This window comes from Euprymna scolopes, chromosome 5, assembly GCF_053919585.1.
Source record: "Euprymna scolopes isolate OS-2025 chromosome 5, ASM5391958v1, whole genome shotgun sequence".
Lineage (NCBI taxonomy): Eukaryota > Metazoa > Mollusca > Cephalopoda > Sepiida > Sepiolidae > Euprymna > Euprymna scolopes.
The window spans coordinates 22,950,966-22,965,747 of NC_136486.1; the positions used below are offsets into that span (position 1 = coordinate 22,950,966).

General features: G+C 31.1%; 1 protein-coding gene across 1 annotated transcript in view; it reads left to right on the forward strand.

Moving 5' to 3' along the window:
- LOC145276738 (mitochondrial import inner membrane translocase subunit TIM44-like) overlaps positions 1-14,782 on the forward strand; it is a 69,897-nt gene that overhangs the window by 21,869 nt on the left and 33,246 nt on the right. The window contains exons 3-9 of the mRNA XM_080127963.1: positions 845-937; positions 3,878-3,955; positions 7,514-7,594; positions 8,223-8,372; positions 10,975-11,044; positions 14,158-14,224; positions 14,421-14,506. Coding sequence (XP_079984089.1) covers positions 845-937; positions 3,878-3,955; positions 7,514-7,594; positions 8,223-8,372; positions 10,975-11,044; positions 14,158-14,224; positions 14,421-14,506 — 625 coding nt within the window. The remainder of the gene's footprint in view (positions 1-844; positions 938-3,877; positions 3,956-7,513; positions 7,595-8,222; positions 8,373-10,974; positions 11,045-14,157; positions 14,225-14,420; positions 14,507-14,782) is intronic.

The following is a 14,782-nucleotide window of genomic DNA, read 5'->3' on the forward strand; positions in this document are numbered from 1 at the left end:
AAACGAAAAAAGCTTTAGTGTTTTTACTATTTTAAAGTGCTTTATTTTTTTTTTTTTTTTTAAAGTTTGACACACAAGTAGTGGCTAGTTAACTTAGAACAACAAGGGCACATGGCAGAAATTCTTCATGGTTTAAATGTATTTTATGGTGGTCGAAAAACATTTTTCAGCTGCCATATTACTTCCTCTTTACTTGCCTCCCCACGAGGGCAGAGTTAGACACAAAGTCGGTTTTTAATGTAGAGAAGCATTTATTACTAAAAAACGAAATGGTGAAAATATAAAAGCAAGTTAAGCTAAAAATAAAAAAAAAAAATTTTTATTATTCAAAGAATTAAAGAAAGAAAAAAAATTCAAAGAAATTTTGAAACCCATTAAGATAAATAAAGATTACTTAAAAAAATAGTTAATAAGTTTCTTGTACATCATATTAAATATGTTATGAAAAGTTCTATGACGTTTTTATCATAAATTTTTTAGAGCATTAATCTCACTTAAAACAAACAGTTCAATTTAAAAATATAAGAGAATCGTAATGAAAGAATCGTAAATCTAAGGTATTTTTTATGATGCGATCCCCCCCCCCTAAAAAAAATACCCAATTCTTACGATTAACGATTCTGATTAATCGACCCACCACTACATTTTTTTAAATTCTTTTTTTTTTTACCATGGATTCAACATTTTGTTATTTGTTGGAAACAAAATTCTCATTTTCTTTCTTTCACCATAGATTTGATATTTTGTTATTTTGTAGCAAATGACTTTTCATTTTTTTTTTTTTTTTTTTTTTTGTAGGAAAAAATTTTTTATTTTATTTAATTATTTTTTTCTTCTATCGTAGATCCGACATGCTTCTGGTGGAAATAAGAAAAATTTCTTTTCTGATTTTGTTGACAACATTAAACAAGAAATGGCCAAAAATAAGGAAATGAAGGTATAAGAATTTCTTTCTTTCTGAAGCCCCCCCCCCATCCACTCCTTATTCAAGTACGAGTCATTCCAAAAGTAAGGTCTTCTATTTTTTAAACTCAAAAACTACAAAGATTGGGAGTGGTACTATTAAAAACAAGCAGCTCCAGAATTTTTGTTTTTCTCTCAGCCCCCCCTCCCTATTCAAATATTATCTTGTTTCTTTTTTTTTACTTTGATTGTATGATCCGTTCTAGTGGAATAAAAAAAATAGGACGCATTACTTTTGGAATGCCTCTTGTATTGTTTGTTTTTTTTTTAACTTTAAAGTAAATTTAATTGATTTTTTTTTAAATCTTTATTTTATTAAAAATAAATAAAAGTTTTTCTTTGTGTAATTTTCTTCCTCCTTGTAAGAATTTACAATTGTACTCCATTTGCATTGCATATTCATTGTGTATTCAATACTTACACATATCAAAACAAAAAATGAATTGCACCTGTCTCCAACAACAAACTAATAAAAGTGAGTTAATTTTAATAAATATTCTACCATTTTTTTTCATCTAACATCTAGCAGAGGAGTAATCTATATATATAAAAGCGAAAGTGTGTGTATGTATGTTCGCTTTTTTTGTATGTCTAAGAAAGGCTTTTTTCTGAGAAGCGGTCGGTCACCTAACAACTTCTTAAAACTTTTTATATCACATATAAATCATGATATCTACAAGTTAACAACGGAGGTCGCCTGTCTATTTAATTTGCTCGACTTTGAAAAGATAAATATTCAATATTTTTCCCATGTGGATTAAGCTTTTTCGTATAATAAAAGCAACACTAATTCTGGCGGTATTTTTCCGGTCGCTATTGCCGGAAATGTCTGAAAGCAATCAGATTTAATCAATGTGGAAATATTTTCCTTATATCAGACAATTGCTATTCAATTTGGACAATCCCCCTTTTTATGGGGAGCTGGTTTCCCCCTCCCCCTCCCAACATCTTGGGAAAATAAAAATAAAAAAGCGTTCCCGCAGTAAATAAAATACTACCCCACAGTCAATGTTGACCTCATTAAGCCATTAAAACATGCACCTGCCAATTCTAAATAATTAAATAAATTCAAACGTGTTTCCGTTAGTATTTTGCGGTGGCCCAGTGGTTAACGTCGCACGTTTTTTTTCACACTTCAATTTCCAACTTTGCCTCAAAGGTTCGGGTTCAATCCTCATACTTCCTTACCAAAACTTTTTTTTTTATTTTAACCCCCACTCCCTCCCCGGAGTTTTGATTTACCCAAAACCACACACCTCCAAACACCCGGGCAACGCCAAGTACCCCCCTCTAGTCTATAATATAAATCTCACCTATCTGCTTAAATGTATGTTGGTATGTCTCGCAAAAACTTTTGACGAGATCAGTATCATTTTGAAGCTCAACCCTTCGGACGACAAATCTCGAAAAATTGGTCAAAAATATTAATTCCTTCACCCTCAACTGGGCACTTTTCTACAGCAAGTGGTCACTTTTTTCGCCGATATTTCGAAAATCATTGCCTCTTTTTGATTATCTAGCCTTAATTTAAACCTACGTCACTTCCGGTTTGATGATGGGTGCAACAGCTAACGCATCACGTTTTATTTATTTATTTTTTTTTTTTTTTTCACTTTCGTTTCCTCTTTTGCAGTATGAGTTCAAGCCTGCCTGCCTATTACCACTTTTTTTGCGCTTGCAATTTTCCTTTTTTTTCTTTCTTTTTTTTTTTTTCTTGCTCAACCAACACCCTTACAAACACCTCCACTTTCTTTTTCGCCTTCGTGTCACGGGTTCGGACCTGCCTGCCTACTACAACTTTTTCTTTTTTTTTTTTTGCTCAACACACAGCTACAAACACCCAGGCAACGTCGGGCACCCAGACTAGTTTCAGAATATAAGTAAAATTGAACAGAAACAATTCTATATTTAATTATATTAAATTTTTATGTTTCTAAAAAGATTTGGAAGAATTCTTTCTATTAATTCACTTGGAGTGGGTTGATCCGCATCATGAGTCAAGGGAGTCCATCCATGTCTGTCTGCTACTGACTTCTCAACATACTTCAGCCATTCGCGATTCCATCCTCACACACCGAAAATGCGAGGGCTTTGATCACTGTGAGCCACATCTTCAGTTGACCACCACTCTTCTTGCACCATCTTGATAGTCGTATTGGTGCTATTGCCTTGCGATTCAGGTCAGTTGGTGGACGAGGGTGGGCCCAAACCATAGGAACTTCTTGATAAGTAGTATTTCATCAAGTCTAGGAAGCTTACATTGTGTGTAGATTGTGGCGTTTGGGATGTGGTTGGATATATGAATCCCAAGAATGTGCCAAAGACATCGCCAATCCAAAACTTCCAGCCTTTTACTAACATGAAAGGTAAGTCACCTCTAAAAACTTTTACATTTGGCGCCAATTGAAATGAACAGCTCTCGTTTTGAGGAAGCACCCTGCCTTGACAAGTTTCTGAGACTGATCTGGAAGATATATCAGATCTGTTGCCAAAGTCGCTGGGAAAATGGTTAGTTGGAACAGATACATCAAGAGCATTGCCAAGGCTGTTGCGGAGAAGGTGGGTACTCTCAACTGTGCAAAAAGTTACTTATACCTGAAAGTATTCTTTACAAAGTCACCATTCACCATGCATGGAGTACTCTTGTCATATTTGGGCTGATGCATCTGCTACTCGTCTCTCACTCTTGGATTCCATGAGCAAAGCTTCTGTACTTGGAGCTGTCCGTGTGTGGAACACAATACTATGACGCTGCTCTTTATGGTTGTTTTCAGCTGTAATAATAAGTACTCATTTAGCTGTCCTTGTAAATAATTCATTTCTATCACAGAGAAATTTTAGGCATTTTTTTGAGAGAATTTCATTATGTTTTCATTGAAGAGTCTAAAAGATTTTTTTCTTTCTTTCTTTTAAGGAAAGTTTAAAAAAGTTTCGGGAGGAACGGAACAAGTTGGAACAGTCAGAAGCCATCCAAAAAGCCCGGGAAAAATTTGTAAGTATTTTCTCTTTATCATTATACATATAAAAATAAACGGTCATACGTATAGCATGAAAAGAAACTGGAATCTTAGGAAGATCATCATTCCAGTAATTCTAGGAGCAGCCAGGCTCATGAAAAAAATTTCAAAAACTATCTGACAAATATACCCGGTGAACAAAGTTCATGAAAGATACAAACAGTTGTGCTTAAAGAGATGGTTAGAATCTTAAAAAGATCTCTCGGTTGGAGTCTCTGAAATAGCAGGTAAATGTTTGGCACCTGGTAGGAAAAACAAAAAAGATAAGCCAATTGAAAAAAGTAAATAAGTTGCCCTGTCAGTGGAGTATAAGAATACATCGACTGCCTCCCTACAGAGAGTAAAAGTCCCTACTGAGCCTGATGATACTAGATCAGGCTGTCTGGAGATAATGGCTTCCTGATCAAAAATGCACTAAACATTAATCTTGTTTTTTCCTTTCCCTTTGCAAATCTCAATCATGTTCTGCAAAAGCAAAAAATAAAAAAATAATTTTCTTCTACAAAACAAGCAAACCAAACACCATGAATGAATATTTTGAAAGATAAAAAACATTTTTATGCTTCAAACAAAAATGTTTTTCCAAAAATACTGAATTTGTTATTAATGGATCCAAAAATGGTTGATATGCCATAAAACAATGAACCAAATAAAAAAGACGGATTTAATACAAAACAATTGATTAATTTGCAACAAAGGAGGGATTGAACCTACGTTCGTTTGTTCGCTTTTTTTCTCAATAACCACGCCTAGGATTTTTTTGAAATTTTGCACAAACATGGTGAAAGTAAATTTTTGCCAGAACAGATTTTCCTGTTTTTCAGATGCTACACTTCAATTTCTTGTTCTGTCAGTGGAGGAGAAATCCTTCACGACTGAGACAATTTTTTTATTTTCGTTTCTTTCTCCATGTTAAAAAAACGACCCTGGTGTCTAATTTTGTCCTGTTGGGAGGCAAAGTAAATAGGAACTCTGGTTGCCCCCTTAGAGGACATTATAGGGGTAAAATTGCCCCCAGATCGTTCGTCCGTTCTCAATAACCAAGCCTTCGATTTCTTTAAAAATTTTGCTCAAACATTAGACATGAAGAAAGTAAATTTTTCACTCGTGGAGGAGAACATTGCATGCTAAAACTTGTTTTGAAACATGAGTATGATGTTTTTCTAAATGTATACCATTGAGTCAAAAATGTTTGCAATATTCAGAGCAGTTTGAGATACTTTTGCCGAGATTGTTATGTTGTTATGGTGACGAGTTACATTGGACTTTGAGATGCTGATACTCTAGTGATACTCATCAGATTTTTCTATTGACTTGGAACAACACCTTGGATTCTGTGATTTTGAGCAGACCTTATCGTCAAGGTTCACTAAAAAGAAATTGGTTCTTGTTCAGAATTCCCCCTATATTAAAAAATCAAAAATAAAGAAAAATCTATATGATGCACGTACCCATGATATAACGAAAATATCGTATTCTAAAAATCACGTAAATTGATCAAGTAGTTTTATTTTTATAAAGAAAATTATTTTTAAGCGATTGATGATTTTTTTCAAGACTAAAGCCAAAAAACATTTCCACTCTTCATGATAATCATCTTTCATTCTTGTTAACTCTTTACATCAAGTAGCTCCACACCTTGTCTGGAGCAATTTCCATAAAAAAAATAATAAAGATAATATTATTCAGACTTAGTGTAGGTCCCATTTGGATTATGCATTTTAAAACAAGAACTAGTGTGCTATTAATGCCGGACTTCATCTCTATATTTATAAAATTGCATTATTTAAGAATACTAGGTGCTGGATATGAGCACAGTTTTCCAAAATAAAGAAGGTCAAGGAACGAAAGTCATGTAAACCTGGTGACATCATTGGATTTGGTCTATAGAATCTAGTCATGTGTCCCAAGAAACAACCGGAAGCTGATAACATCTTATGACAAAACTGTTTTCAGGAATTTAGCAGAAAAGCCAACAAACAAAAAAAGAAAAGGTCAATAATTCAAATATATAACAAATGAATGTTACAAAGAGCAAGATAAGTTACTCTTCTACCTACCGGAATAAGTTTTGTGTGTTTTAATGGAATCTAAATATTTTATTCGGTTCAAAAAAGAACTTGCGTCGAGCTGCTAAAGTAAACATGCAATAAAAACATCAAAAATGGTTTTGGAACATCAAAAATGGTTTTGGAGCATCAAAAATGGTTTTGGAACATCAAAAATGGTTTTGGAGCATCAAAAATGGTTTTGGAGCATCAAAAATGGTTTTGGAACATCAAAAATGGTTTTGGAGCATCAAAAATGGTTTTGGAACATCAAAAATGGTTCAAAATTCGAAAAACAAAATACTGATAGAAATCCATCCAATAAGTGTTAGGAAGTGTCCCAGCGACAAAGCGTTGTTTTAAGGTGTCGATAATGTAAACATAGTTTTAGTCTTGTTTTTATTACTTTCGTACGCTGAAAAATTAATTTTTAAAATATTACTAGCTTACTTGAAGCTTCTTCTTTTAAATGGTACAAAAGTTATAATATTAAATTAGATCATAGTTATCACGTGTTACATATGGGGGTAAATCTGTGGCCTGCATTGGATGTACCTATTGTTTATATATCAAATTTTGTTTTGAAAACTTGAATTTTGTCTGAAGAAAGTCCTTGAAAATTGACATTGAAAATTTGCATGAACCTTGTAATGTAAGGAGGATGTTGTAGTTTGCTTGAAGCATTGTGCATAGTGTGAAATTATTATAATTGAAAATTGAAATTCCTTCAATATTGTCATTATTCTTTATACACTGACTAGCATTCACTGTGTTTCCTACAAGCTGCATTGTAATAGCCTTCAAATACAACTCGCTTTCAAACATCTTTATATTTCTTCTTACCTTTGCTGTATACAAAAAAATGCAAGTTCAAATAATCTTAAAAATCCTTCCGATGTCAAATTTTATGCAATCGAAAAATTACAATCGTGCATGAATTCTGTAGATACTAGTGTATTATGTAAATAATAATAGGCGTTTCTACAGAATTGGGACAAGATTTTGTAGTCGATAAATAGAGTTTTCAGATAAAAAATAATGGTTTCAACTGACTTTTTTTGTCAATTCTAATAAGTTACAATGGTAGCTTCCAAATTATGCAGTCGAAATTACCTGAATATTACTGAATTATTAAATAAAACAACTTTAATCGTGTTAGCAGGTGAAAATTGCCGCCATCTTATTTAAATCAAAACAGAAAATTACCTCCCTTTTGAATGTTCCTGTGTCTTACAATCGTTTTCATCAAATTCTATTTTCTATCGATTTTTGTAATTGTTGGATATAATCATCTTACAAATACAAGGAATATGTAGATACCACTATTTTCATGTGAAATTTAGTTTTATGATTTCTGAAATTTCGTCCTAATAGTGTAGGAGCACCTAATAATATATTACATAAATACCAGTGTATTAGTAAATAATATATTACATAGATTCCATTGTGCCAAAAATACATTTTTGCTTTTCCTTTTAATTTTAGGAAAATATTGAAGCTGAAACTTTAAAAAGTTCTGCTGCCTTCAAGAAGACAATGGAAGATGTCAAAGGACGCCTCTCGAAAGTAAGTCGGATAACACAGAAATTATTTTTTCTTTTTCATTTTTAAATCCTGTTGACAAATGACAGGTTTTGACAACTCAACATTTGATAAAAAAAATGATCATAAAATCAAGTTACATGATTGAACCAACTAATGGAATGCTAACCAAGATCTGAATTCACAATCAAATTATTCTTCAATTTCAAATTTTACACCACAATATTATGTGATATAGATACATCATAATGCACATATTCAGGTTGCCATGGGTCTTGTATGTCCACGTTGCTATACATCTTGAACATCTGTATGGTCTTAGACGTCCATGTTGTCATGCGGCCACATTGCCATGTCTTCTGCGTCCATGTTGCTCTATGTTTTCATATTTCATGTTTTCATATTTCATGTTTTCATATTTCATGTTTTCATATTTCATTTTGTCATATTTCATTTTTGTCATATTTCATGTCATATTTCTCATGACTGTTAAATATTTGCATTTCAACATTGACACAAGTCTCGCACGCGTACATTGCCAAATTTCAAGAATCAATTTACAACTAATCCATTACTCAATTATTAATATTAATCAAATTTAATTCTTTTATTTTTGCTTCGATTATAAAATGCCAAATGTCTGTTTTTGTAGACAATTGAAGATGTTCAAAAGACAGAATTTGCCAAAAAGGGCAAAGAAATCACAGAAGAAATCAGCAAATCTGCAGAGAAAGCTGCAGAGAGTATTTCCAAACAACGTGAGAATATTGGACAGACCTCAACATTTAAGAACCTCAGTCAGGTATGTTTAAAGCTGAGGAGGCATTTTTTTTTTTTATCGATTGTTTTTCTTTTGTAAGTTGTGTGTTAATGCAGTGCTTTGATGATTCTCTATATGTCTTAGAAGATTTTAAATATATGCATTTTCAATTCAAAAATTTTTTAATAAAATTATTAGAACTTCATGTGTTTTTGGCAAACTTCAAGAATCAGAGGGAACTATCTCCACAGGCATACCTCGCTTCATAGTTGGAAATTGCCAAGATAGCATCATCACGATCAGTCTCACTAAAATTTGATTTTCCTTTGTAAAAAAAAAAAAGAAAGCTACTTGATCAAATTAAGCGATTTAAAAAAACAATTTTATGAGAACTTTATTTCAAACAGGCACATCATAAAGATTTTTCATGTTCATTTTTTAATATCTTTGCTAAACTGCGTAAGTTTTTGTTGCAATATTTTTTATATATTTAGAGGGTATGATCACCAAAAGTTGGAAGGTTCTTCTTATAGACACTAGCAATAAGAACTGACCAATCAAATGGAGCCACATTCCGCTAGCAACCAATCAGAAACCAGAATTACTCCATGAATCTTTTAGCATCCCATAATTTTTTCGTGTCCACACAAGAAAGATCTTTTGCTCTTTACCTGCAAAAGTATAAAGTCTGTGACTTATACAGAACAGCTGAAAACTCTTCATCTGTAGGACTTGTACAGAATAGCTACCCATGGGAAACTTTTCTGAAATTAAACATCGTTTTCAATTCAAGAGTTTTTGTTTGACACGTACCAGTTTTTTCCATAACTTGCAGGAATATGCTGGTGATATTGTACCTATTTACTATGCCTCCCCACGGGACAGAGTTAGACACCAGGGTCGTTTTTTAACGTGGAGAAAAGGTACAAAAATAAAAATTGTCTCAGTAGTGAAGGATTTCTCCTCCACCGAAAGAGAACAAGAAATAGAAGTGCAGCATCTGAAGAACAGATACTACACTTTGATCTTGTCCCGAAGGCCAAGTAGGTATTTATTTGCTTCCCCACGTAAGCAAAATGTGACACAAGGTCGGCTTTATGTGAGGTGAAGGGGAGGGAGGGAGAGGGGATGGCACATATAGGGTTGCCCCTACATGTACCAATAACCAATTGCCACAAGGGCAATGGTCACAAAGTGCAACATCTGCAGAACAGATACTACACTTTGCTCCTAGCAAAAGTGAAGTATTATTTATTATTGATTCTAAATACAAAAAATCATATTTAATTACCACATTTAACATTGAAAATACGATTTCAAATTGAAGCATGACAGAAAACCATGACATGTTGTCCTTTGTAAAATTATTTTTTTTCATTATTATTATTATTTTTTATCTTAGTTTTATGGAATTGATAATTGTTTTGAAGTTCAAAAATAAAAACGGTTTTTATACAGCCTTTAAGTCAGACAAAACTGACTTTCACTCATACAGAATTATGTAAACTGATGGAAAATCCCAAATGGAAATAAACCGGTGTCCTATCAAAATGTTCCCACAGAAAAAAAATAAAACAACAAGCAAGAAAAACGCTCATTCATTTTATATGGATTTTTCAGATCTCATCTCGTTTTGGTTGATGTAACCTTCGACCTTCTTCAGGTGTGTATATTGTTGAACTCGGGGCATCTTTCTGTTGACCTCGTGAATCTGCACGGAATTTCAAACAAAACACTTTATTTAATTCACAGGAGTAGCATGCTCTCATTCCATCAGCCATAACTGGATAGAGGTCCTAAGTAATTTGTAATTATATTTTTTAGTCACCCACACTGAAAATTGAACCTTCAACCTTCAAGAGAATATCACTTTTACAAATGAATTTTTCCAAGTAATCTAACCGCGGCGTCACGGGTTACAGTTGCGGACAATTATAGTATGAATTTTAAGAGTCTTAAACATACTTTATTTCTTGATGTAAATATCACTATTACTACATATTACTATATATATATTGCTAAATTCAACAAGATTCGCCTGAAGACGATCGGAGGTTACATTAAACGAAACGTTGTGAAATATGACATTCAAGATGAGAACAGTAGTCCGAAAAATACAAATATGGATAATCAATCATCATCTCAAAAATTCAGAAACAAAACACTATTTTTGTGAAAATAATTTTTTAAGAAAAAAACTTAATAAAAAAAAACATATATATATATATATATAATTTTTCTTTTTTTTTTTTTTTTTTTTTTTTTTTTTTACAACAGTTATTTTTTTTTTTTTTCTTTGGAAATTTTAGACAATCACCAGTTTATAATTTAATAAATTTACAATGTAACTTGCCATCTGCTTTTCTCACCTTCTGATTGGATAAGTGCTTCGGCATCTGGCTGTTCACGTAAACAATGAGAAAAAGCCAAACAAAAAGCCGATGTTGTCTTGTTTAAAAGATGTGCTACTACCATTAAAAAATTGTCTGACACAACACTCATGACCCCATTAAATGTTAGTGTGTCCGTTTGTTTAGTTTTAGAAAAATGTCTATTTTATGAACTCTTGATAACCGTTTCGTATAAGATGTTTTTTTATGTGAAGCTGATTTATTTCTAACATTTGTTTTGTTGTTCAATTCAGGGTGTGAAAGCTGTTAAAAAAGAAATTGAAGAAACAACATTATCCCGGGCGAGGACTTACAAAGCTCCAGGTAATGTTTGTTCTTCTTTGCTTAAAATTGTAAAAATAAAGAAAAAAAAATTATCTTTTTAAAAATAAATGTCATGATTGTTGTTTTGCTTAAATAAACACTCAAATACAAATTTTAAATGTCAAACTTTTGTATAAAAAAAAAAAAAATCTTTACAATTAATTACATTTTCCAGTCCATCTTGAGTATTTTTCTTACATTTTGGCTGATGTAACCTCCCAACTCATTCAGGTGTATTTTGTTAAACTCCGGAATCTGTATAGAATTTCAAATGAAACCCTTTATTTAATCCACTAAGATAACATGCCTTCATTTCATCAGTCGTGACTGGGGTAATCTTAAGTAATTAGAAATTCTGTGCCAAAACCTAGACATAAATTCCATGAGCAAAGTTTCTTTCCTATACACAAGACAAAATTTTTGTTGAGCCGTCTATTAAATAATCAAATTTCGCCCAATTTCCACCACTACTAATCATCATGGGTTGTCTCACTGGCTACCCAATACTCATTAACCTTTATCCTCGAGTGGCCTTTGGGTCTTGTAAAGTAATAACCCCTTTGTAAAAAAGGAAAAAAAACTGTCACTTACAACTGAATTTTACTTAGTACTTGATCAATTACATTACAGGTCTTTGTCGAAACGTTGTGCAAATAACACTCAAGATGAGAATAATAATCCAAATCATTAATCCTCATCTCAAAAAATAAGAAATAATTTTCAGTCTAGTTTTCCTTATTCTTATTTTATGTTGAAGATTTACATGTGAACATATCTATATTGATACCATTATCATGTTGTATTAATCCAAAGATTCAATTGTTAGCGCTTGCCCAATAAAAACATTGGTAGACATGAACAAAATTTTAAAATAATTTTTTGAATTAATGCTTTTTATTTTAAGCACTACATTTTCAGTTTATAAAAATACATTTGAAAAACATGTTCAATTTCTAGGAGGTGGATTCAGTTTGCTATTTATCTGCCTCCTCATGATGGTAGAGTTACCAATCACGTTTTTTTAATATAGGATAGAATTCAGCTTCCAAAAAGGTGGCACTCTAGATTAGGACAAAAATAAAAATTGCCTCTGTCTAAAACAATTTCTTCTTCACTGACTAAGGACAGAAAAGATACTACATTTTGCTCCTAAACAAAAGGCCAATATGAAATGGTTCTTCTGTTTGATATTTTGATCCATGTTTAGCCATATGAAAGTTCTTTGCACAAACGCCTTTTTGGAGAATAAATAATTTTTTTACAAATTTACTTTTTATTTTTTTAATTTGAAAAAAAATAGTTTAGTAAAAGAAAGTTTTAATTGAAAAAGAAAAGTTCAAATATTTCAAAAATCCTTTGCAAAAACACTTTTTGGTGAATAATTTTTTTACAAATTCATTTTTTGTTTTTGCTTTTTTTAAATCTGAAAATGTAATAGCAATCTTTCTGAAAAAAAAAATGTTCAGTAAAAAATAGTTTTGATTGGGAAAGAAAAGTTCAAATATTTCATCTTTCATCAAATCATCTGATAAAAATAAATCATTTCAAATATTTGTCTTATGTGAGTTTCTTCCTCTGCATTTGCAGGCAGGAAGTCTTGTTTTCTTTCACATTGGAAGCACAAAAATTAACACGACTTGTGTGGTTTTATCTCACACTACAAAATTTGATGAATCCAGAAAATAAATTCTATTTTGCTCAAAATTGGATTTTTTTTTTTTTTTTTTACTTTTTACAACCATTAGATTTTTTATTTTTTTTATTGAATTAATCAGAAATCTATTAATTAGTAAGTTTTGTAATATTTAAAATAAATTTTTTTAACTGAAATTTATTTTGAGTTTACTAAGTTTTCTTTCTTTTTTCTTTGTTCTGATTTACATTTTTTTTTTGATTGGGTGTTTTTCTGTCTACACACACACACTCAGTAACTTTCTCTTATTCTATAAATGCATTTATATGCAATAGTAAAAGAAATTGAAACATTGCTATGGTTGCAAAAAAAAAAATTATGTAAAATTGAGAGAATACTGAAGTTTTTATATTTTTAGCAAAGTTTAAGTAAAATCAAAATCAAGAAAAATACTAATGAAAGTTTTATTTTTTACAATCATACTAAAGTTTTCTTTACAATAAAAACTTAATATTTTAAAAACTATATTGTCAAGCTCTTGTGACAATTACACAGAATATCTGATTAGGGTTGAATTGACTGAAAATTTTGAAGTTATTAAAAAATGTAAAAAAAATTTAGTTTTTGTCCAGTATATTGTCCCTATATTAAAAAACAAAAATAAAGAAAAATCTTCAAGTGTATTTTGTTAAACTCTGGAATCTGTATGGAATTTTGAAAAGAACACTTTATTTAATCATGTTAAATAAAGGGTTCTTTTCAAAATTCTGTGCAGGTTTCTGAGTTTGACAAGAAACAATCTAAATAATAGAAAAAGAAACCAAAAAGAAAATTTTCTATTGAAAAACAATCTTCATTTGCCAATGGTAATCATAATTTTATTTTCACATCTCTATTGAATCTGTAAAAATAACCCAAAATAATGATGAAAATTTTGGCATTATTGCAAATGTTTCTTAGTCTGTAAGTTTCATTTGAAAATTATGGAAAAACCTAAAAATCCATGATTGTAACAGTGTTTTTATATTGTTTTTAAAAAATCGTTGATGTGTCCCTTTGCTTCCTAAAATTCTTATGGGTTCCTCTGCTCTTGATGGCAAATCAACTCTGAGGCTATTCTTTATCTCTGCAAATGAGGTTTTCAAATTTTTTTCACTTCAAACCATGTATGGAGTAGTGTTGTCGTATTTGAGGGTTTTTGATTAAGTGCAAAAACGTATCTAATTCAATTGGTCTTTCTTCTTCTCTGCAGTCTAACTCACTGATGATGTTACTAGTCTCAGTCTTTTTTATAAATACTATTAAGACATGTTCCTCAGAATTATCTGATTTATTCCCTGCTTCCTTTGTTTCAGCTCGTTTGACTCATTAGTGGTTTAATACTTCATTGTAATACAGCTTCATATTTCAGTTGCTTCTTTCCAAGAACTGTTTTGTTTTATATCGATCGTCATTAATATTTCATTTTTTTTTTTTCTAGAAACGCTGAGAAAACGTTCAGAAAAATCTTCGAAACAAAATGCAGAAAAACATGTTGAAGCGAACGAGTATGTCATCTTTATAAAAATTATTTCATTAAATGTTTCTCTTTTTCTAAAAATGCAACCCTTTCCATACTTTATATATTATTAAATATGTTAAAATGTTGAGTATTATTTATCAGTAATTTCATTTGGAGTGTCCTTTAAATAATAATGATTTCAATATATCTGTATTTTTTGTATTTTTTTTTTTTTTTTCCAGAGATGCAACTGGGGTCGTTTTACACAAAGATTCTCGTTGGTACCAGAGTTGGCAGAATTTCAAAGATAATAATCAATATGTGCATAGTAAGTAAAGACTTTAGAAATCAAAAACACTTATATTAATTATTTAAATGAGAAAATTTGAAAACCTGAAAAATCGTTTTTTATTACTTTTTTTTTGTGGTTGTTGTTAAAGTTCAAATTTTTGCCAATAACCTGGCTTTATCAAGATGTCAGTCTGATTAAGTTTTTTTTTTTTTTTTACTTCATAATTTATAAGAGGTTGAAGCCTCACGAAGAGAAAATATGTCTTGTATCGGTGCTGTTTAAATCCGTGTGTGTAGTCGCTTCATTTAAGCG